This window comes from Lepidothrix coronata, unplaced genomic scaffold (assembly GCF_001604755.1).
Source record: "Lepidothrix coronata isolate B3197 unplaced genomic scaffold, Lepidothrix_coronata-1.0 Scaffold27, whole genome shotgun sequence".
Lineage (NCBI taxonomy): Eukaryota > Metazoa > Chordata > Aves > Passeriformes > Pipridae > Lepidothrix > Lepidothrix coronata.
The window spans coordinates 2,870,829-2,893,162 of record NW_016690207.1 but is presented as its reverse complement, the minus strand read 5'-3'; the positions used below and the strand labels follow the sequence as shown (position 1 = coordinate 2,893,162).

The 22,334-nt window shown below is 48.3% G+C and overlaps 1 protein-coding gene across 1 annotated transcript in view; it reads right to left on the bottom strand.

Annotated features, from left to right (window-relative positions):
- Nucleotides 1–22,334, bottom strand: part of GRIK4 (glutamate ionotropic receptor kainate type subunit 4) — a 181,168-nt gene that overhangs the window by 64,849 nt on the left and 93,985 nt on the right. Inside the window, exons 3-4 of the mRNA XM_017809444.1 lie at nt 7,659–7,823; nt 593–690 (exon numbers count right to left, since the gene is read on the bottom strand). Coding sequence (XP_017664933.1) covers nt 593–690; nt 7,659–7,823 — 263 coding nt within the window. The remainder of the gene's footprint in view (nt 1–592; nt 691–7,658; nt 7,824–22,334) is intronic.

The following is a 22,334-nucleotide window of genomic DNA, read 5'->3' as shown; positions in this document are numbered from 1 at the left end:
CCAGGAGGTTTAACAGGAGAAAGCACTACAAAACACCCCCAGGAGACCCATCCTGCCACAGCTCAGTGCATTAGGTCTGAAGGATCCATCTCTTCACCGCTTCTGATTCTCCAGGAACAAGGAACAGCACTCATTTGTTAATGCGAATTATTTCCAGTGCTTAGTTCCAGCCTCCCCTCCTCGGGGGCTGGGCTCCAGAGAGAGCCCACGAAATGGCTGAGAGATGTTATCTGGCTTTAAAGGGATGAACTGTGAGAGGAGAACTCAATTTCTTTTCCCCTGTGCAGAGCCAGATCAGCGTAAGGTGGTTCAAGGCTTGGGAAATATTAAATCAAGCACACGGTCTGGACACAGAGAAAAAGGGTTTGCATTGATGGAACACCAGTAAACTGTTAAAAAACCCAAAAAAATAAAGCTTTCCACGTTTGTGCATGAAGTTGTGGCACACCAGGAGCTCTGGCTGGGATGTGCAGGAAGGATCAGGGCTCCCACATTCCCTCCCAGCCCTGGGCAGCTCACCAGGCACGGGGGCATTGGGGCCAAGCCAATGTGAGGGCATAAACTTACCCCAGAAAGGAACTTTTCCACTTACCTCCTTCTCCCCACAGATATTGCTGATAATAGAGCTCGAGGCTGGGCTTGAGGAAGGTCCCAGGACTCCAACCACTCCTTTGGGGAGAATCTGGCACACTGTGGGCACCAGAGAGAGGGAACAGGCATTAGACTTCATCCTCAACTGCTTACAGTACCTGCTGCACTAAGAACGTCACATTCCTTCACATAACACACTCCCTGCCACTTACACCCCCAGAATCCCTCTATTCCCTCTGAAGCACTGTCACCCTGCCTGTGACACTCTCCCTTGTTCCCCAGCCTTTTAAAATCCCACCTAAACCCTCCCCAAAGCCCCAGTATCCTCATCTCTGGGGGCTCTCTCTTTTAACACCCCTTTTTGTCCCCAGGATAAAACGGGAACTGAAGTATATGGAAGACACCCAACACAGCAGTGACTTGGCTTCAAAGCATCATCCAGCAGCAAACAAACTTGTATGAATTGCTCCCCTCATCCCCTGCAGAGCTCAGTGGTAATAATAAGGGCTGCATTACTGTTTTGCATTTGTTTGGGGTTGTTTTTTTTTCCCTATTTGTAGTTAATCTTCTGGCTCCTGTCCACCAAGGTTAGCAGAGCAATAAAAAAAAAACAAAACAAAACACCCTGACAAACCCAAGAAGTTAAGTCTCTTCCCTCAAGCTTCCCTGGGTTAAAATGCAACCTTTTGTCCTCTCAATTCACAGCACAAATTTAGCTGAATCAAGGAGGAGCCCAGCTGGTGTCACCTCCCTGCTGCCATCCCCATCCACCAGGAATGCTCCTCCGGAGCAGCTGCTGCAGGCAAAGCCTGAACAGAAGGCGAGAGCCCCTCGTGTGCCTCAATTCCTGGGCTCTCCCAAGCTCATGTGAACATGTGCTGGCCACGGCTCCTTCTGCAATGCCAGACCTGCCTCAGCATCCTCACACGCTCAGCTCCTTCCTCCCCACACACACGGAGCCACCGGAGCCTTCCTGAAGGAATAGGATGGGGAAGAGGGGAAGGGAGGCACCAAAACTACCCAGCGGTTCTGGCTCACAACATTTTCATGTGGAAAAAATTAAACCACAACAGCACAAAGCTGGGATTTTAAAGCTTTTGATGCTTCTTCAGCATCAAACTTCCCTCCTCACCACAGGTCCCTGGTTTACACCTCAGACGAGCTTTTGGGATGGTTGCAAAGAGTTATTCAGACTCAGTGGCTGGAAAAGGAGCTGGAAAAATTCAAATCTGAACATGTTGTTTTGGGGTTTTTTTGTAGCAAAGGGAATTCATCATCAAAATGGTTGAAACATAGATCAGAGCAGGTTTTTTATCAATTTGAAGTCTTTAATTCAGGGCTGGATGTGAAATGAGAGCCTACACTGTGCTTGGGGTGGTTTCGGAGCAGTGAGCTGTGGGGTGGAGCACAGAGTTTGGAAAGTGAACTTCTACAGCCTGATTTCAGCTACCCAAGGTTGCCCAGAGGAGCTGTGGCTGCCCCATCCCTGGAAGTGTCCAAGGCCAGGTTGGATGGAGCCCTGAACAACCTGGGCTAGTGGAAGGTGTCCCTGCCCATGGCAGGGGGTGGAACAAGGTGAGCTTTAAGGTTCCTTCCAATCCAAACCATTCTGGGAGTCTGTGATCTCTGGCCTTAAACTCCATAAGTCCCCACAGCCTCATGACTGGAATATGAGGCCAAAATCTGATTTAGTTTTTCCCTTTGGGCAATTGGTTTTACCTCTCTTTTGAAGGCAGAGCTCCATACCCTCCCCAGCCCCTGTCCACACTGATTGCTCTGACTTCTTACAGCAAGTGCTGATGAAATGCAAACATCTCCTCTTGGATTTTCCTTCCTTCTGTGCTCTCTCCCCCTGCAACAGCTCAATCTCCTCCAGAGCCAGTGATATTTTTCTGTGGCATCTTCAAAAGGAATCCAGTGCTTGCTTTCCCTCCGTGCTTAAAAATTTACAGGCACTTAGACCTCTTCAGAAGACGCTTTTAAATAAGAGCACCAGCGATTTGAAAACCCTGCCTGCTGCCTCAGCAGCCCCTCTCAGCTCCAGCAAACCCTTCAGCTGGAGGGGGAAGGAGCTGCTCCAAGTCCACAGGTCGTAAAGGCAAAATTCCCAGGGAAAATTCTGTGGTGCACAGGGAGGGGAAAAGTTTGGTGAGCGCTTTCCTTCTCATCCCCGGCACGGAGAACAAAAAGTGGGTTAAGTAGCCATAGCAACAGAGTTGCAACAACTGCCAGAAGAAAAAGACCTGGTTTTTGTCACTACCAGGGGGAAACATCCACTAAAATTAAGGAAAATGAATGGAAACAAAGTGGAGGTGCCCGAGGCAAAGGTTTTGACCACGTTTGGGAAGCTTCCCGTGTAATCCAAGCTCATTTCCTACTTCAGAACATTTCCTGATGCTCCCACAGGGAGGAAAGGCTCAGCCTTGCTGCTGCCATGGGCACTGCAGGTTCAGAAAAGGGTTGCAGAAATGTAGGTCCTGTAAAAAAAACCCTCATCCCTGCTAATCACAGAGAGTATAACCACAGACAGTGGCATATTATGGGATATTGCCCCTCCAGTCCCTTCATACTCCCCCACCTGGCTGCCACGTAAGGTGTGTGCTGGGCAGGACACATTTTTGATTGCTGCAGACTTCTCTTTGTGTCCAATTTTACATTTTCCAGAATTCAGGATCTCAAGAAACACTGGACACGGGAAAGGCATCACATTAAGAAGCTCTTTAATCCTGGGATGGGGTGTGGGATCATCCCTGCTCAGGTGTGTGTTCAGTGTGCAGTGAACAGTGACCCTCCTTTGGTAGCAGCAGGGCTGTGCTGCCACAAAAGCAAGAAAGGGATGTGTTTAATCGTTTCCATGGGTGTACTTGGGAATTACAAAGCTCTGGACACTCAGGAAACAACAAGGTATTTTTTAAAGGAAGGTGGAAACGCATGCCTATTTTTTGAACATGGACAAGCAAGACAACAAGTAGGTAACTGTGACATTATATATGTCTGTGCAGCCCCTCAGACATGGTCAGAGAGAGCCTTTTTCCTCCTGGGATCCCAAACATTTCCCTGTTCAAAGCAGGGCTGAAAGTTCTCCAGGGAGAGCATCCACCCCCGGGGCAGGACACAGCATCCCCTTCCCTGCACACAGACACCTGATCCCAGGGTTTCAAACAGCATGCAAGGAGCATTCCTGGCTCTAACTGAGCATAAATAAGCAGGGAAGGTTGGCAATGACCTCAGCATTTCCATGACTGCAAAACATGCCAGAGGATCTGGAGTGGCAGGGACTGGTCAGGACGGGAATCTCAGACAGGGAACACCAAGTGCATAAATAAATAAATAAATAGCTGGTGTTCCAGAGGGTTCATCCTGCACTCCCAGACTGCTCCCTGCAGCGTCCTTTGTGCTTCCTAAAAGGAACCCACAACCAGGGGAGCCCAGAGAGAAGCTGTGGCTGCCCACTGAAGTGTTCAAGGCCAGGTTGGAACAATCTGGTCTAGTGGAAGGTGTCCCTGCCCAGGGCAGGGGGGGGAACTGGAAGATCTTCAAGGTCCCTTTCCAGCCCCAACCATTCTGTGATTCCATGACAACCAAAGCAGGCTTAAAACGTGAAATCCCCCAAAAATGGTGGGACAGGTAATATAATAGCACATTTGAGCCACTGCCACTGAAAGGACATATCAGGCACTTTGAAATCTTGGTGTGAATAAATAAAAATTTAAAATCCTCCAGCCCCTGACCTGCCCCAGGATGTTTGGATTCACAACAAAGAGACGCTTAAAAGGCTGACGAGGCCATAGGGGACAGGGGGACAAGTAGAAGATCTGTCCCTCCCTGGACATCAAAAGGAATGAGGTGGTTTAGATAAAGACACGATTAAACAAGTCATTTTGGATCCCCATGAAAGGAGTTGAAACATCAAACACAAAGAGAGAACAGGTTTTCCTTGTAACAGCAAAAAAAAAGAAAACCCAAAAAGCTCTGTCCACAACCTTTCAGTGCAAACTCCTTGCAAACACAGATGTTTGACACAGGAGCAGTCAATGTTTGCCTTCATTCATATCTAAAGCTGAAATAGAAACCAGGCATGAATGTGATTAACTGACTCCTATTTCACCTGCTGCAGCAATTGTGATTTTTGGGGCCCTCTATCGTGAGCCAGCCAGAAGGAAAAAGGAAAGAAAAGCAGCTCAACACTAAAATAAAAAAACTAACTCCCCAAAATTCCTCCTTCTCTTGAAGCACTGACTGTTTATGGAATATCACCGATGGGGTGTAATTCCTAAATCAGTCAGCTAAACATGGAGCTGTGATATTTAACAGTGACTCAAAAGGGTGTGAAATGTGAGAACAGTATTAAACAGCTGTATAACAGCTTTGCAGTCATAGGTTAAAGCATCTAAACAGTTTTTATTAATATTATGTGTCATAACAAACATCAGAGCTGTATTAAAGCATCTGAGAGGCATGAAAGCCCTTGAAATTTAAGTCAGAGGATCTGATTCTCCTCCACTACCAGTGTAAATCAAGAATAACTTCAGTGACATTAATAGCAGAGCCATGCAGAATCCAGATTTTTTCCTTTTCAAAGACATGCTTGCAGACATTTTTCCCTCTGAAGAAAAGGCAAATAACACACTGCAAAACTCACCAAAACCACGTCAAGTTTGCTCCAATTCCTACTTTTTTTTACATTCTGTAAGCCCAAGTAAAGAAAACAAAGAAAATCACCCAAAAAGGTGCAAAGTGGAAATGGGAGGTGCCTCTTCCTCACTCACCCTGTTTCCACATTCTCCCCAAACACAACGTTTTTGCTGCAATCAACAATTTCTTGAGGAACATTTCGTTCTCAGCTTGAAAAAATCTCCCAACAGAGATTAATAAGCAGTGTTATGGGTGGACAAGTGGGACAGAAATCCTGCCCCCCATCCCTGTGGCATCCCTGGGGGTCACTTGGCAGCCAAGCCCTGAGTTAAACAACAGGAACGCTGCTCCATGCAGGAGATTTATGAGGAAGGAACAGGAATGGAACTCAAAATGCCACTGGGTCCTTCAAAGGGTCCTTTAAGACCCTTTTTTCCTGGGTCCTTCCTGCACAGAAAGCTCAGGCAAACAAGGAATTTTGTCATTTCCTGGGAGGCTGTTGAGAGATCTGGGATACTTCCAGGGGCAAACTGGGAATGTACCGGGAAGGAGCTGCTGGAGCAAGTCCAGAGGAGGCACCAAGTTGATCAGAGGGATGGAGCAGCTCTGCTGGGAGGAAAGGCTGAGAGAATTGGGATTGATCAGCCTGGAGAAGAGAAGCTTTGGGGTGACCTAATTGTGACCTTCCAGGACCTGAAGGAGCCACAAGAAAGATGGAGAGGGATTTTGGAAAAGGGTCTGGAGTGACAGGACAAGGGGGAATGGCTTCACACTGGCAGAGAGTGTAGGTTTAGGTGGGATATTGGGGAGGAATTCTTCCCTGGGAGGGTGGGGAGGCCCTGGCACAGGTTGGGCAGAAAAGCTGTGGTTGCCCCATCCCTGGAAGTGTCCAAGACCAGGTTGGACAGGGCTTGGAGCAACCTGGGCTAGTGGAAGGTGTCCCTGCCCATGGCAGGGGGGTTGGAACTCGATAATCTTTAAGGTCCTTCCAACCCAACCCAGCCTGTGATTCTGTGATTCCATGAAATCCAGGCTGTCCCCATCCCTTCTGCACAGGGAGACTGGATGTGCCCCAAAGCTGTGCCAAATGAGGGCAAAGCAGGATGTGCAACAATCCTGGGCAGATGGGAAAGACCAGGAACACAGAAGAGAGATGAGGGATCCGAACCAGTGGAGAATTGCTGCTTTAAACAGCCCCTGTGCTGCTGCCTGTGATGATTTTAATCTGTGCTGCCTCACGGGTGACAGGCTCTATAAATAGACATCCAGGTACTTGCTGAGACGCATTTTATTAACTGAACTCTCCTATAAATAATGCAAACACTAATTCAGGAAATGAAGGATGTGCTGATCTCGCAGACCCACGGAGCCCGTTCTTCCAGCTACCCAGAGTCACTGCTGAGCAGCTCTGGGTACCACAGGGCTGCTCAGTGCTCTGCAGAGCACACACCAAAACCGTGTGGGAAACCAGCCTGTCCCAGGCCACAACACACCACCACACTTTTTGGGGATACCCTGCAGAATGCACAGTCCTGGAACACAGGACTGCTGGGAAACGAGTCTAAAATCCCTATTATTAAAAATGATTTCTCCAGCTTTTTCAAGCCAACTGGTAATAAAAAGTTATAGTCCTCCCTTGAACTCTAAAGGTCAGCTTAAAAATGATTCTGAAGGGAAGCTATCCTATTCCAAAGGATATTTACTCTTATAGGAAGAGGCAATTATGGATCTTTTGGGCTCCTTTCACTCGGGCTCCCAAAAGGTCTGTGGGACACTGACCATCAATCTCCTTGTTATCCATCAGCACGGAGCTGACACACTGGGCATCCAGAGGAACAACTCTGATAGAGAACTGTTTCATTAAGGGACTTGGAAGTGATGTGGGAAATCTACTGCTCTTTCAAAATTAGCTCTTTTTCAATCCACATGCTTTTAAACATCACTTAAAAACTTCCCTTTGTGTAAATAAATCTGCTGCCAATCTCAAGCCCTGGAAGAGCTGTCATGTTTGCTGACACGCAGAGTTCCAGGGGGAATTAAAAATAACTTAATTGCACCCAACTTGCCCAGAGAGTCTCTTATTTGCTCACCATTAAGTGCTTCACAAAGGATCAGCACCTCCCGTATCGCTGCCTCTGTTTATTGACACACAGATTAAAGGAAGTAATTTGTCCCAAACCGCTGAGCTGAGTGGTGGCAAAGCCTGTTGGGGACCCAGATCCTCTCAAGTCCACGCCTGGGCTCACCTCCCAACACCAAGCTACACCCTCAAATGAAAACTGCTCTGTGTGAGCAGCAGAGGAGCAGAGAGGTGGGGTTTTATCCCTGTTGGCTGACACACAATTCCCCTCTGCAGCAAGTGTGCCAGACACCTCCGGTGAGCTGGCAGAGAGGGGAAGGGGGGCAGGCCCAGCTGCAGGAGAGGCACTCACTGGTTTCTGCTGTCTCGTACTCGCTGTCCCGCAGCAGCTCGAAGATGTCCACCTCCACCTTGGCCTTCCCCGCCCGCTCGGGCGCGCGGTTGATGCGGTTCTTGGCCAGGGTGATGGAGAGCCTCTCCCCTCTGCTGCACTCCATGGGGTCGTCCAGGATGGCAGCTGTGGGAGCAAAGGGGTTGGCAGTGGTTAGGCACGGCAGGGACTCTGTGCACGTCCCCATCCCCCTCGGCCCCCGATCCCTTCGGGATCTCCACGCGAGCGCTGGTGCTCCTCTCACCACCACGCTCGGCGCATCCTCCTTCCCACACGGCCTCTCCTGCTGTTTCACCCACCTCCCAAGGGTTTTGCCAGACAGGTGGGTGGTGAAATCTCTGCAGCAGTGGCTGTGCTACCTGTCGGAATGCCACAGCACAGCCACCCACGCTGTCGGGGCGCTGGTGGCACCCAGTACCCACCCCGGGGGCTCTCAGAGAGGCACATCCAGCTGTGCAGCCCTGAGGAACCCAGATCCAGGCTCTGCCTGACATCCCAACAAAGGAGGAACGTCCCCAGATAGCCTTGGAGCGTTCCTGTGAAGCGTTGATCCGGTGCTGATAGCTGGAATATTTCAGGAAGCACGTGGGCAGCCGTGGGTGGGGAGGGACAAATATTTTTCAAACAGAAAGCACTTGACTCTTGAACTCAGCTCCTGGGGCTGCCCACTCAAATCTGTGTTAGGCACAGGGAGAGGGTGAGGGGTATTATTTTTGTTTTCTTGAGGGAAGGCAAAAAGGAATCAGAGTTGAGCATTTTGTTATGAGCTGGCACAAGGTCTGCACCCCCCCCGGGTTTGTCCCTGCTAACAGGGGGTCTCCTCCCAGAACACAGCAATTCCACTGGATCTGGGGAAGAGCAGAGCTGTTGTTTGTTGTGTGCATTGAAAAAAGCACCAAGGCTTATCTTCCCTTCCCAAAAAATCACTCCAAAGGGAGCGATGCCATCCAGAACTGCTCAGGGGCCGGAGCAGGCAGGTGAGCAGGGCAGGGATTAGTGGGGCTCTGCTGGGCTGTGTGGCAGGGAAATGGGGAACTCGGGGCAGCAGCCCTGGGGAAGCTTTGGAACGTGGCATTGGGCTGCAGCACGTTTGGCTTGGGGTTTTTTTTAGAAGGAAAATCAGCTGAAACCTGAAATAAAGCCTGAAACAACTGAAATCAGTCCTGAACTGGAGGTATCCTGAGTTCTAAGAGCAAGGGCTGGCAGGACAGCCACTGTTCAAAGACAGAGCTCACTGGGGTACCTGGCAGAAAAGCACAGAGATGTTGGGCTGGAGGTGGGACAGAGAACAGCCCTCAGAGGGCTGGTTTGTGTCTGGAAGGTCCTCACTGCTCCCCATCACCCTCCAGTGCCAACAACACTCCTGTCTCAGGTCCAGGCTCCTTTTATTCTGGCTTTCCTGCCCCTGAGACTCACTTTGACCCAACCCCAAAGCTCAAAGCACAGCCCAGTTTCAACAACCACGTTTCAGGGCTCTTTTTCCAGCTGCTCATCCCACTGGAATCTTTTGTCTCCTGACAAAACTGCAGAGCATCCCTGTGTCCCAGTCCTGCCCCAGCCTCAGCAGTGGAATCCACTGGTGAAGCAGAAGTGCTCCACACTATCCTGATTTACTTTATAACCCTGAGGATACTCAAGAAATTCCTTCTCTTCCTAGATTTTCCCGCTTTTGTGGGAGCTGAATTAAGTAAGCACTGACAAAGAACCCCCCAGCAACACTTGTGGTGCACTATACACAGATGTCTGGGAGAATAACGTGTCCCAGCAAGCAGCTAAAACTCCATTTCTTCAGGAAAGAAGCAGCAGAGAAGAAAGTTCTCGCAGACAAAACTTTTTCCCTCCAACCCTGCTCCCAGGAAAGGGTAAATCCCTGTGCTGGAATGTGATGAACATCCCAAAAATGCTGCTGGTGTTCAGGTGCTGACACAGCAAAATTAAAGATCAGTGGTGGGGGGAGTGTGTGTCAGCATTCTGAGATTCATTAAGTTTCCAATTTAAAAGCTTCAAAATCGCTAAATTGGGAAATGTTTTCGAGTATATTCCTAATTGCCAGTTTTCAAACAAAATCCACTTCCACTAATGTGCAGTTAAAGACATTTGAAATATAAAACAGTCGAAACCAAAGCATTTTGAATTATTTCCCCAGGCCACCTAGACAAAAAAAAAAGGTTTGTTTTTCTGTGTGTCTATTCAGGATGGGATTTTCCATTCTTATTTTTTTTGAAATCTTGAAAAGTTCCCTACAGGTGAGGGGGGGGGAAAATAAAACCTCAAAAAAAATAACAACAGTAAACCCTCTTCTTTACTCAGCTCTGATTGAGTTTGAACTTTGGGACTTGTGATAGAAAACCAGCAAAATGTGCTCCCTTGCATTTTGGGACACTTTGGTTACTTTTACTAAACATTAAACCAGCCCTCAGGACCGAGCAGGTAATGAGGCTGAGCTAATCTTTATTTATTAAAGCTAGAGCATGAAAAAAGGTCATTTAATGTTTAAAAAAAAGGTTGGTTTTAAAACTTCATGTCTTGGGACATGGTGCCAAAGCTCATCTCACAGTGGCATCATTAAGTATGAACGGAAATCTTTCTAGAAATTCCCTTTCATCTCCTCCTGTCTATTAAATACGGGAAGATGCATCAAGTAAATCTTTAATCCTGAAGACTTACAGGAAAGTCTTTGAACTTTGTTGCCCTCAAAAATCACTCCTGTCTTCCCAATCATGATAAATGCCTCTGGTCTAGACAACTTCTCTGTGAATTATGAGGAAAACATTCCAGAGGGAGCCAGGAGTACCTGGATCTGTGATGCCCAACTCAGGGCTGTTCAGGATTTCCCAGGGACTGAGAGTCAGACAATTCAAGTGAAGCCACCAAGGACTGGCACAGGCTGAGTTTTCCTCTGGAATAATTGGCTGGAAACATCTTTTCCCAGGGGATGTTCCGATCTTGACAGATAAAAATCCTTCAGATAGTAATAATTATCTTTCTAGTCAATATGCCCAGGTTTTCCTTACACTTAACACCAAACCCATAAACCTGAGAGGCACCAAACCAGAAGAGTTTGTCCCCCTGGAAATGCAGAGAGAGCAGCTGGGTTGTAGTTCATCAATATTCAAGCAACGAAGTTTAAATTTCTATCAAACCCACATTTCAAATGCAACACTCAGACTTAATGATTTAACAGCAAGAACCAGGTATTTAACAGCAAGAACCATTATTGATAGGCAAAGAAATGCAAGGGGATGGGAAAATCAGATTTCAATGACTCTTCTACAGACAGTCTTCAGCTCAGGGATCTTCCAGCCCTCAGAGGGGGGGGATGAGGAGGCAGGAATTGATGCCCTGTGATGAGATGTGTGTGAAAGCACTCAGCCTAAGCCCTGCCCTACCAAAACAGAGTGTGAGGCATCCCTGTGAGTGCTTTGTCCAGACAGGAGCTGGACAAGGAGCTTCCCAGGACATGTCATCCTCAAACTCCACCATTCCCAGCCTGGGCAGAGGCATCTGCTGCACATTTCCCCCCCCCACCAGAGCACATCCCCGACATTGTGCAGGGCAGGTGCTCAAACCCTTCTGCCTCTTCTCCTCATACCCCGGAGAAACTTCTCCAGGAGGAGGAAGGACATTGATTTCTCCCCCTGAACTGCTCAGCTCTGCTCCTTCCTGCCCAAACAGCGTCGGGGGGCACGGGCAGCGCTGCCAGCCCGGGTGCCCTGGGTGCTGCAGGCAGCTGTCCTGCTGGAGCTGGGCTGGCACACAGCAGCCACCCGAGCCCCTGCAGCAGCCAGGCTGCAGGCAGCACCAGAATTCAATCCTTGCCACCCTCAGCTGGCTCTCAAGCAGGGCTAAGAAAGCAGAAAAGCTCCATCCCCCCCGTCCCCCCGAGCCATGTGGCTCCTCAGAGCCACCAGCCAAGGCTCAACAGATGCACCCTGACAAGCCCCATCCCACTGCAGGTTTTGCTGCAACATCACTCCTTAATTCATGATTCAAGCAGGATCTAATGAAGTAGCATTTTTATAACAATAACAGGGAACAGATGCTAGCAGGAGATTTAGACACTGCTACAACAAACTGTGCTCAGCTGACCTTTCCCTGTTAACACTATCATTTTTTATTTACGTTTTTCTCAGATGCTTTTCATACCTTGGAGATGTGAAGTCATACTCAGAAACACAGTTTCCATCTCAAGGCATCTCTTGAAGATGCAGATTTGGCAAAGCACTCGCTTACTAAACATATTTCACTGTTTGTAACCTGTCCCTCCAAGTTAAAAAGATATAAAGCTGTCTGCAATATTTCTCAGGTGACAGGTTAAGAGCACATGTACAACCTCTTCTGATTTATCCTGTAAACACACTCACGGAATCATCAAGGTTGGAAAAGCCCTCCAGGATCATTGAGTCCCCCCTGGGACCCATCCCCACCTTGTCCCCCAGCCCAGAGCACTGAGAGCCACATCCAGGGATGGGCACTCCAAACCTCCCTGGGCAGCCCCTTCCAATGCCTGAAAACCCTTCCCATGAGGAAATTCCTCCTGATGTCCAACCTGACCCCCACATCTCCCCTTCCTCCTTTTCCTCTTCCTCAGCCACCTGCATATCCTGCACCATTGGAGACCCTCCTCACATCATGAACCCCAAACTGCCCCCAAAACCACGAGGCTGCGGGGTCAGGTGATTAAAAAATTGTTGCAAAATTGCCTTATTTTGTCCTTTTCCCCTCTGCTGAATACGGTATCAACCCTTCAGGTTGTCAATACAGCAGAGGAGAAGGAATTTGCACAGTTCCTCATTACAGGGCTGTCAAGTGGAGCTCCAGTGGAAGAACAGGTGGGGTTGTGTTTCCATTATAACCTCTGAAGTGCTGCTTAAAAATAAAATAAAAAGTCGTCAAGGCGCTATTACTCTGAGAGGGAAGAGGATCTCATCAAGGAAAAGGAAAATCTGAAAACATCAAACCTCCTTCACAAAGAGACCTGATAATGTTTGTGTGATCGGTGCAGCACAGGGCTATTTGTTGCTCTTGGCCAACATGGGAAATCTGCATTTAAATGGAGCTTCCCTCTCATTTCTGTTATCCAGAGAGAGTGAATTCAGGGGAGAGAGAGAAGGGGAGATGTGATAAAAACAGCTCAGGGCTTTAGTCTGCACTGCTTGAAACACAATCTCTCTTTTATCTTCTTTATTAACTGTTCTGTGTACATAAAATCAGAATTACATTCTCTGAGACCTGGAGTTTCCAGGAAAAAAAAAAAAAGGGAATGAAGGCGATGACTTGTCCATCATGCTGGGCCTGTCACAGTGCTGGGATGCAAAGCCTCTGCATCCCAGCAAACATCATCCCTCTGGGCCAGGTGAAAGCCCTACCAGGCTCCTCACCTCACCTGCTTTTCCAAATATAAATCCCACTATGAGGCAGAAGCAAACCAACTTTACATGGAGACAGAAGCAAAAGAGCCCAAAGGGATCAGAAAAGGGTCTGGAATGGAAATGCCCCATCCAGAGCAACCTGAAAACATCCTCTTGGACACAAGCAGGGCAGGAAATTGAGGTCTTTTAACAGGGAAATTCCTCTGGATTTCCAAAGCCAGGCTTGAGGTCCTGATCTGGGTATTCAAATAATGTGGTTTTGACCAGGTAAGTCCCACTAAATCCCCTGAAAAGCCTGCCAAGAGACATCCCAACAACGAGGAGAGAAAAGCAGGGACAAGGAGGAATGAGGGATTTAGCCTTCCCGAGGTGTAAGGTCAGGGAATGTGATTCTGGCTCTGAAAGAAAGGACAGTCTGGAAGGATGGACACAAAGGGATCCCCTGCCTGCCCACAAAGCCCTGCCCTGAAATGTGGGCTGGGTTTTGTGGCCAGAAGGGGAAAGAGGTGAGAGTGGAATGACAGGAAGGCACGGCGGGAAACCTCTCACTCCAGAACCACAGACACCACCCAGGAATGTTGGTACCATCAGCAGGGAAGAGCCTCCCTGGGCTCTCAGAAACTCTCCAGCAAGAAAACAGGCAATTCCAGGCACCAGGAGCTTGTTTCTGCACATGGTGGAATGGGATTTATACTTTTTTTTTCCTCCCCTGGCTGAAACTTTTCTCCCAGTGGGAGCAATCCGTACCAGTGCTCTGTGATACGGATTTTCTGCATCTTTGCAAAGCCCATCTGTCAAGCTGGACCCCAGCTTGCCAAAAATTCAAACTAACTGCCTGGACACCCCCATCCCCACGAGGTCAGGCTCAGTGCCTAAATCTTATTCTTTTTTTTTTTAGGAAACCAGCCTGAAAACACCGAAGTTGGGAAGATTATTCTCCTGTCTGTCTTTTGTTCCCATAATGTCAAGTTGAGTTTCAAAGGGAAGTTTTTTTTCTGCCCATTTTCACGGTCTCAGGTGATTGGCAGCAGCTGTGGTTTTTAGGAAGAGAGCACTGGGAAGCCCTGGTGGGGCCAATAAACTTGGCAAGGCCAAGAAACAGGCAAGAACTTAATTAAGTCAGTGGAGAGTATAAATACAAGAAAAATAACCACACAAACCCCAAGTGCCACTTGCAGGCAAGCAAAAAAGAATGAGGAGGGGAGAAACAATGTGTAAAATTCTAAGCTAAGGGGGGAAAAAAAAAAAAAGGCCAAAAAAACAAATGGGGAAGTCCACGAGGATTTATAGTGCTAATCATGGATTTGAGAGATGGCAATTCATAATGCAGCTGTGGGACTCGGTGTGGGAGAGCAGGCAGAGGCACTGATGAGGGAAAGAGCATTCCATGGAACGGGGAAGCAGGAAAAGAAGCTGCTGCAGAGCCCCAGATGCCAGAGGATACCCACAAAAAGCTTGTTCTGCACCTACAGCACCACAAAAACGACACCATCTGCAGAGGGGGCTGCGTTTCAGTGGCAGCCAAGGCTGTTCCAGCACACACACAACACTTTGGGGTTTACTGACTGACAGGGATTCAACCAGAGGAACATTCCCAGGCCTGGCACTTTGCCTCCTGCAGAGGGAACCAGTTCTTGAACCTCCTTCTGATCCCAGAATTGTTAAGGATGGAAAGGACCTCCAACCATCACCTGCTCATCACTAAACCACGTCCTCAGGTGCCACAGCCACAGGTTTTTGGAACACTTCCAGGGATGGTGACTCCCCCACTGCCCTGGGCAGCCCGTTCCAACTCCTGACAACCCTTTCCAGGACGAAATTTTTCTAATCTAGACCTCCCCTGGCTCAACCTGAGGCTGTTTCCTCTCGCCCTGCTGAGGATCAGACAGCATGTTACAGGATCAAAGGAACTCAGGGTCTCCCTAAAGCCACCGAATTCCCATTTATGTAAGTGGGGCTTTAGTGACAATTTCCCTCTTAACCCTTTCCAGGCTGGCAAACCCCAGGGATGCACAGCTTAGCCCGAATTCCAGAGGAGGGAATTGTCCAGGCTTTCCCCAGCCAGCTGATTAATTCCTGCACAGGCAGCAAACAGCCTTGGACACATCCCCAGTGCCAGGGTGAGAAGGGGGGAAAAGCTGCTGTGCTGAGGGATTTAGGGCTTTGCTTTCATTAATATGGAGAGCTCAGAGACATCTTGCCCTGGTTCTAATGGTGTCACAAATCAGTGGCCACTGCTGCTGTCACAAAGCTCTGGAAGATGGATCCAAGGACAAGGACCGACCATGCTGGATGTAGATAGCAGATATGACAATTCCTTTGAAGAGATGAGATTGAAAAATCATTTCACCTCTCATTTGTCTTTCTCCTGTGATGAATGAAGAACGGAGGCATGAAGAGATAAAGCGGCTCCTCAAGGCTTTCCAGGACCACGTGGCAAATAAACAGATTTAATATGCCAAGAGACTCCAGAAACCCTTGCAGGACCTCAGCTGCCAACAAAACCTGACACTTGTGCTTCAATCTCCAGGCATTCAAGTGCATCAGGAAGACAAAGTGAGCATTATTTACGGATCTTTTGGGAGATGGGAACCCTCAGAAGCAGCAGCACGTTAAAAGAAACAAGGATGAAGATAAATGGGTCAATGCTGCAAGGATGGGCACAGTGGAGGTGGAAGAGTCAAACTATGTCTGGAACCTTTGGGTGGGAAGGGACCTTAAAGCTCATCTCAGTACAAAACCTGCCACTCAGGGACACCTTCCACTAGCCCAGGTTGCTCCAACCTGGCCTTGGACACTTCCAGGGATGGGGCAGCCACAGCTTCTCTGGGCAACCTGTGCCAGGGCCTTCCCACCCTCACAGCAGAGAGGGTCAGGACCTTCTGAGGGCAACTCAGAGCAAATCAGGGAATAATTTGTCCCTATCAAGCTGCCCTTTAGAGCCTCTGCTCCCTGTGCTCCATAGGAAACCCCACTGCCAACATCTCCCTCCTCCCTACCCCCACACTGCCCAGATGTTGGTGTACAGATGTGCAAGGGAAGATAACACAGCCCAAGAGCAGGAGGTGATCACAGCAAAGCTGAGTAGAAGATGAACAAGGGTGGGCAAAGGTGACATTGGAAGCCCCACCCCTGTAGCAGAGGATCCAGATGTATTAAAGCACATGAGAGAGTTTGATCCGATTATAAAAGACACTCCAGCCCTTGGCTGATGTGCCTCAGGACTGTTTTCATCTCTGTTTTACTGGTAGAACAAACAACTTTTCCTGCTGAGTCACACTGAAATGAGATGCTAAAGAGCTGCCACACCAGATGTGGAAGCCCTTCAGATCCAATATCGATCAATCTACACAGCCTGTATTTATTTATTTTTTGCCTCTCAGCCTTCAGCAATTTAATAGGTTACTTTAATGTCTTCCTGCCTTCCCTCTTTAGTATGCTCTGCCCACTGCAATTCTTCTCCCCTGATGACTTCTTCCCTGACTTCTGGATGGGAAAGCAAAACAGCAATTTTCTTTTCCCTGGGCTCTGACATGGTTTTCCCTCCCTTTCTATCCATCTTAGCAGCACAGAGCTAATTCATCTAATCCCAGTATACTTTTTATACTTGTTCAGAAAGAAAAGCAGCCCCACTTTGTTCTTAGATGACTTTTTGAGAGAAAGGATCTACAGAGACCTAAAGTGACTGAAGTGATGCACAGAAACATCCTTGCTCGAAGCAATTTGTCTCAGCACCCTCTGGAGACCGTCCCTAAGTGGGGTGTCAAACATTGCCTGGAGAGTCCTTGGCACTGCAGAAAACAACCACAAAATCCTTAAAAGTTTTCCCAAGGAATCTAGCACAAGGTTTCTAGCACAAGGCTCTTCTGTGCAGGTAAAGAACAAACTTTTAGGCAAATGGCTTTTGCTTTCAGCTTTGGGAGCTCATTACGGATTCTCCTACGTCTGGAGAAGTTTAAAACGCGCCACACAGAGACAGAAAAGGGCAAGTGAAGAGCAAGAAAGGAAAGGGGAAGGCGAGGAAAAAGAAAAAGCTCGGCTGCAGAGAGTGAATTAAATCAGACACAAAAAACCCTCAGTGAAGAAACCCAAAGGAAAAGCTATTCCAGACTCCCGGGATGTTAAGAGTGATGGAAGAGCTGGTGGGATCAGGGCTGGGGAGGAATCAGTCCCAACACTGGGTGAGGAATGAGACACAGCAGAGCCAGCCAGGCTGAGTGCAGGGAATGACATCCCCTGCAGTCTGTGAGGGGACACTGAATTAGTGACATTAATGCAGCACGAAACTGGATCAGGCTCCCAGTGATAAGCTTAATTAAACAACAGAGCTGTCCATAGGCTCTGGTTTATGTTATAAATAAGCAACGTTTACACTGATTAATTGAAGTCATGGTTCACATCATTAAATCCTGCTTTCAACCACCTAAAGGAGGATACCTGCAGGAGCTGAATGCAGCCACAGGTGCTCTGACACTTCAAGCCTAAGCACATCCCAGGGAGGGGGACAAGGGGTCTTTCCAAGGCTCTTTCCCACTGTGAGGAAGCTGGAAGCAGCTTGTATTCCAGTGGGTGGTCCAGGGGTTGTTGTCTCATGAAGAGCCAGGGCTGGCAGCCCCAGGCAGCACGACGTTCCCACTGGTTCTCCAAGTCTATAAAAGATGTCTTAACACAGCACTGAGAACATCTTGGAGGCAGCAAGCTGTGTCAGCTGCCCTCGAGGATCCAATTCTTTTTCATTATCCCAGCCAGAAGAACGTGCCTGGAGAAACAGGGCTGCTTTATCATCCTCCCCAGCCTCTTGCAGGGCCACCTCTGGGACAGCAAACCATCCAAGCCCCAAACCCGCCCAGCCCTGGCCACCCCTCTCTGTTCACTCTGAATCTCCATCCTCAAGAGCTAAAGGGGAAAAAACCCTGGCCTTTATGAAAAGCTTCACCCCATGAAACTTGAGGTTTAAAGATAAAATTCCCACTCAGGCCCTGCTCTGAACCAGGATGAATTGAGGCTCGTGTCTACCACTTACTCTAATTGGAATTATGAAAACGGGACAGACCCTTTCTCCCCTCTTTTTCAGCTTTCTGCTCCTTCCTCCCACAGCCCCAGAGGTTTTTTCCACAGCTCTAATATTTCAGAGAATGGCCTCGTTGCTCTGAAGTGAAAAGCCAGCTTGGGAGACCCTGGTCTGCTCCAGCTCATCCATCACATCTGCTCCCAAACCCCGTGGTTATTAAAAATTAGAGCCGGTCAAATTATTGTTATATTTTGACACACGGAGAATATTATTATCATCCTTTCCCTGGCTGCCCCCGACCCCTCCTCATGAATCATTCATGAATCTCTCCTGATTCCTGCAAAAGAGCTTTGTGCCAGGCAGATTTCCTGCCACAGTGGAGGGAGACCCTGGAGATAAGGCCCCAAGTCTCTGATGAGCCCATCAAATGGCCCCAGAAAATTCTGCAAGGATGATTACCAGCTCCTTCATCTCCTCCAGTCTTCTCCCTTTTTCCTAACACAATCTTACCAGATTGGGAACAGACTAATAACAACAGTAATAAAATAAACTTCATTTAGGGTCGGTCGCAGGACTGGGGCTATTTCCTCCATCTCTTCCCCATCACAGAATTGTCTCTTAAATGGATAACAATGATTGTGAGGGTCCAGTTATTACCCTGAAACCTCACATTTTGATACATCCAATGCTGTTCTCTCATATAAATAACAGTTATTATTGTAAAGTGATTTTCCCCCTCCTGTACTTCCAAAGAGCTCCTGCAGGAGATGACAATGAAAATGGGTTCCATTAATACCACACTTAGGCCCTGCTGCTTTCGTGCTTTAACTTCCAGCATTAATCTTCTAATGTGTCTTTAAACAAATATCATTCATCCCACAACTCTCTGGTAGCTATTCTTCCCCTTCCTTTCCCCCAATATCTATCCTTTCCAGTTAAATAGGAGCTCTTCCTCCCCCAACTCATCAGTGGGTGTTGTGCTCCTGCCAGTGAGAAAAAAGCATTTTTTTCAGGCAGTTTCCTGGTAATTACGAGAAAAAAAAAAATACACAGAAAAAAAAAACCACACACACACACACCCCAAAAAAATTGTGGCTCCCACAATCAGGAGACACACATCAGAAGGGGCTGTGATGGGAGGGTTTCTGCCTTCCCTGAAGCCTTGCAGTGAGGAGGATCACAGGGTGACTCTGCTGAAGAGGGATTCCAAACCCATCCTGAGGTGACAGAGCCGGGTGCCCGGGCAGGTTGTGAGCACAGGGAAAACGCTGCCTCTGGCACACAGCACCCTCCTTTGAGCCCAAATGCAACTGCCAGGCACCACTTCTGTGTGATTTGATGAGGAGAAACAAGACTCTTCTTCTCCTTCCACATTCAGCTGAGACTGCAGCTCTCAACTGTCTGCACAGGACTCTTTGAAACTCTGCCACCGCCTCTCAGCAGTGAGAGAAGTGCTGTCACCTGCATTTCACGGGGAGCTGAGGCAGAAAATGGACACAACCCAACTCTGCAGTGGTGTTCAGACACCAACCCTGCCCCTGAGGGGGCAAAATCCACGGATTTCACCTATTCCAAGGAGCTAATCTCTCTCTCTCTCCTCCAGTGGTGCAGTGCCAGCACCACTGGGGTCCTGCCCACTCTGCCAAGGCCACCACATCCATCCAGCAAGGGGAGGACACTCTGACCTTCCAGCAAAGGCAAAAAAGAGTGTTTTCCAGACTAATTAAGCTAATTAAGGCTAATTACGCATTAGGCATGAGGCACACGGGCACAGGACCACAGTTCCAGGAAATGGTGCTGCATTCTGCTTAAAAGGTCTGAGTTTCAAGACTCATCATCCTCAAGTCACCTCCCCTCATCCCCCTTTGCCCAGGGGAGCTCTCTCCCCCTTAACACCCTCAAAAGAGGAGGATCCCCCAACCAAAAAAAAACCTCATTTTCACAAATGGTTCAACAGCAAGACCAAGCCATGAGTGAGAACTGAAATTAAAAAACAGGCTGCCCATCTCAGGGTTACTGATCTTCCCCTGCAACTTCCCACCTCTGTCACCAGAAATGGCAAAGATTAATCCCCCTGAGTTACCTCATGGAACTCCTGGACATCTTGGACTTTTGTGCTCTCTCCTCCCCCCCTCCCTGGAGTGATGACATTCCCTCTACCCTTGCTCAGCTCCAGCCTCTCCCTCATTATCATCTGTCAAGTCTAATTAACAAGGCACTGACATCAGGGAAGAGGATTCCTGCAGTGTCCTGTGGGAGCCAGCGGAGAGGAGCCTCCACCCTTTGGAAAAATGGAATAAACTCCCCAGCTGAACGTTGTTGCTGTTCCCATGATCCCCCCCAGGAGCCCAGTCGAAGCCACACACTTAAAACTCTCCCATCTTTTGGAGTTCCCATCCCTGCTCCCAGAACCATCACCATTTCCCTTCCCCAATCAGCTGCCTACTGGGATAAAAGGGTTTCAGGCCAATAATTTGGTGGTTTGCAGGTGCCTCCTCTGAGCTGTTCTATTTTACTCCCTCCAAACCCAACATGCCTTTCACAAAAAAAAAAAAACAAAACACTTGGCTGTGTTTCCCATGTTCCTGATTAACCAGTTAATGAGGAATCTGGATGGAGCAGAATCAGCAGGAAATTAAGGCAACAAAATCCACTCCATCCCCCCTATTTTAAACAAGAGAAAGCACAGGGAAAAAAAAATCCAAAATATTTCCCTGAAGAATGGCAAAAAGCTCCAGTGGAAGAGGTAAAATGCTTTTCCTGGGAAACACCACTACATATCCTTAACATAATGAAGCACATAAATAATCAGGAATATTACTCAGCACTAAGTAATAGCCTGAGGTTATCTGGGAATAATTTCTAATACGACTGGCTCTGATTATGTCACTGCTGCAAGAGGTCACTTTTTGCCACTTCTTCGGGGGGACAACTTTGCTGCAAGGTTGTGGTTTTGCTTTTTTGTTGTTTTTGTTTGTTTACTAGAAAAAGGTCATAGAAGGGGGGAGGGGAAGAGACAGACTGGGATAATTTTTTGGCACAAAACCCCCTCACAATATCTTCTAGGCCAAAACCGGTGTCTTTCAAAAAAAATTAAGACTTCTCAAGCCCAGCAAAGAGTTCTTTTAAGGTGCAGAGAGGGCTCTCATCACGTTGGAAGTCTCTCAGTGCAGGTTTTCTTCAGTGTTTGAGAACCTGTGCAGGACCACGGCTCAGGATCAAAACTGCAAAATGCTACTAGCAAAATAAAGGATATTAATCGCTTGGGCATGAGTTTGTTTTTAATCTAACCAAAATCTAATACATGTTTGTGTGTGTATAGGTATAAATAAAATCCAAAAAGACAAGTTTTGTTTAAAGTCAACTGATAACGAGACTCCAGCCCTACCAAGAGCAGCAAGGTTGTGTCCTTTTGCTCAGGGGAGCTTAGCAGCTGCCCCATCCAGACTCCAGAACCTCCCAGAGCCCTCCCTTTCCCAAATCTCCAAAGCAGAGCACGCACACCCCGATTTCCTCCCCTCCAACAGGCGTTAAAACCCACCACCTACCTACACACTGCAGAGCTTGGCAGTGCCCACAGCCCAGCATTGGGAGCCTCAATTAAATCAATTAGCATCCCCACACATGGCTAATATTGGAGACGTAGGAGAGGCTTTATTATCCAAATAGGAAATCAGTTTGTGTGTCCAGATGGTCACTGGAGGCGCTGGAATCCCCACACTAGCACTGTAACTCGCCGTGTTTGGGCCCGTTTCAATGGCACCAGCCCCTGTTTATCAGCTTGGAGGAGAGCCTGTGCCATCTGGGCAGGATGAGGTTCATTGTCTGCCTGGCACGCACGGGACAAACACAGCTCCCACTCCCACCCCACTGCTGGTTGTTAATATTGACTGGGAGAAGGGGGGAGAGGGACGGGAACGGGCTGGAAGGCGCCGTGAGAAAGCTCTTGGGGCAGAAGGGTCTCTGAGCATGGATTGGGTTGGGCTGTGGGGGCCACATCCCCTCCTGGCTGCAAAGGGACTCCCTGGAATACTCCTGGAAAAGTATGGAGGGAACCCCCAACCAAAACCATCACCCCAAACCCTCCTGTTTTCTGCTCCTCGCCGGGACTGAGCTGCCAGGAGAGTTCCATCTGCACCCCAGCACCACCTCTGACCCATTCTGCAGGCAAGCTCTCTAGTTTTAAAAACACCAGTTATCCATTTTAAAACACTTTAATCCACCTAAAGGCAGGAGCTGGACTGCCTGGGCCAG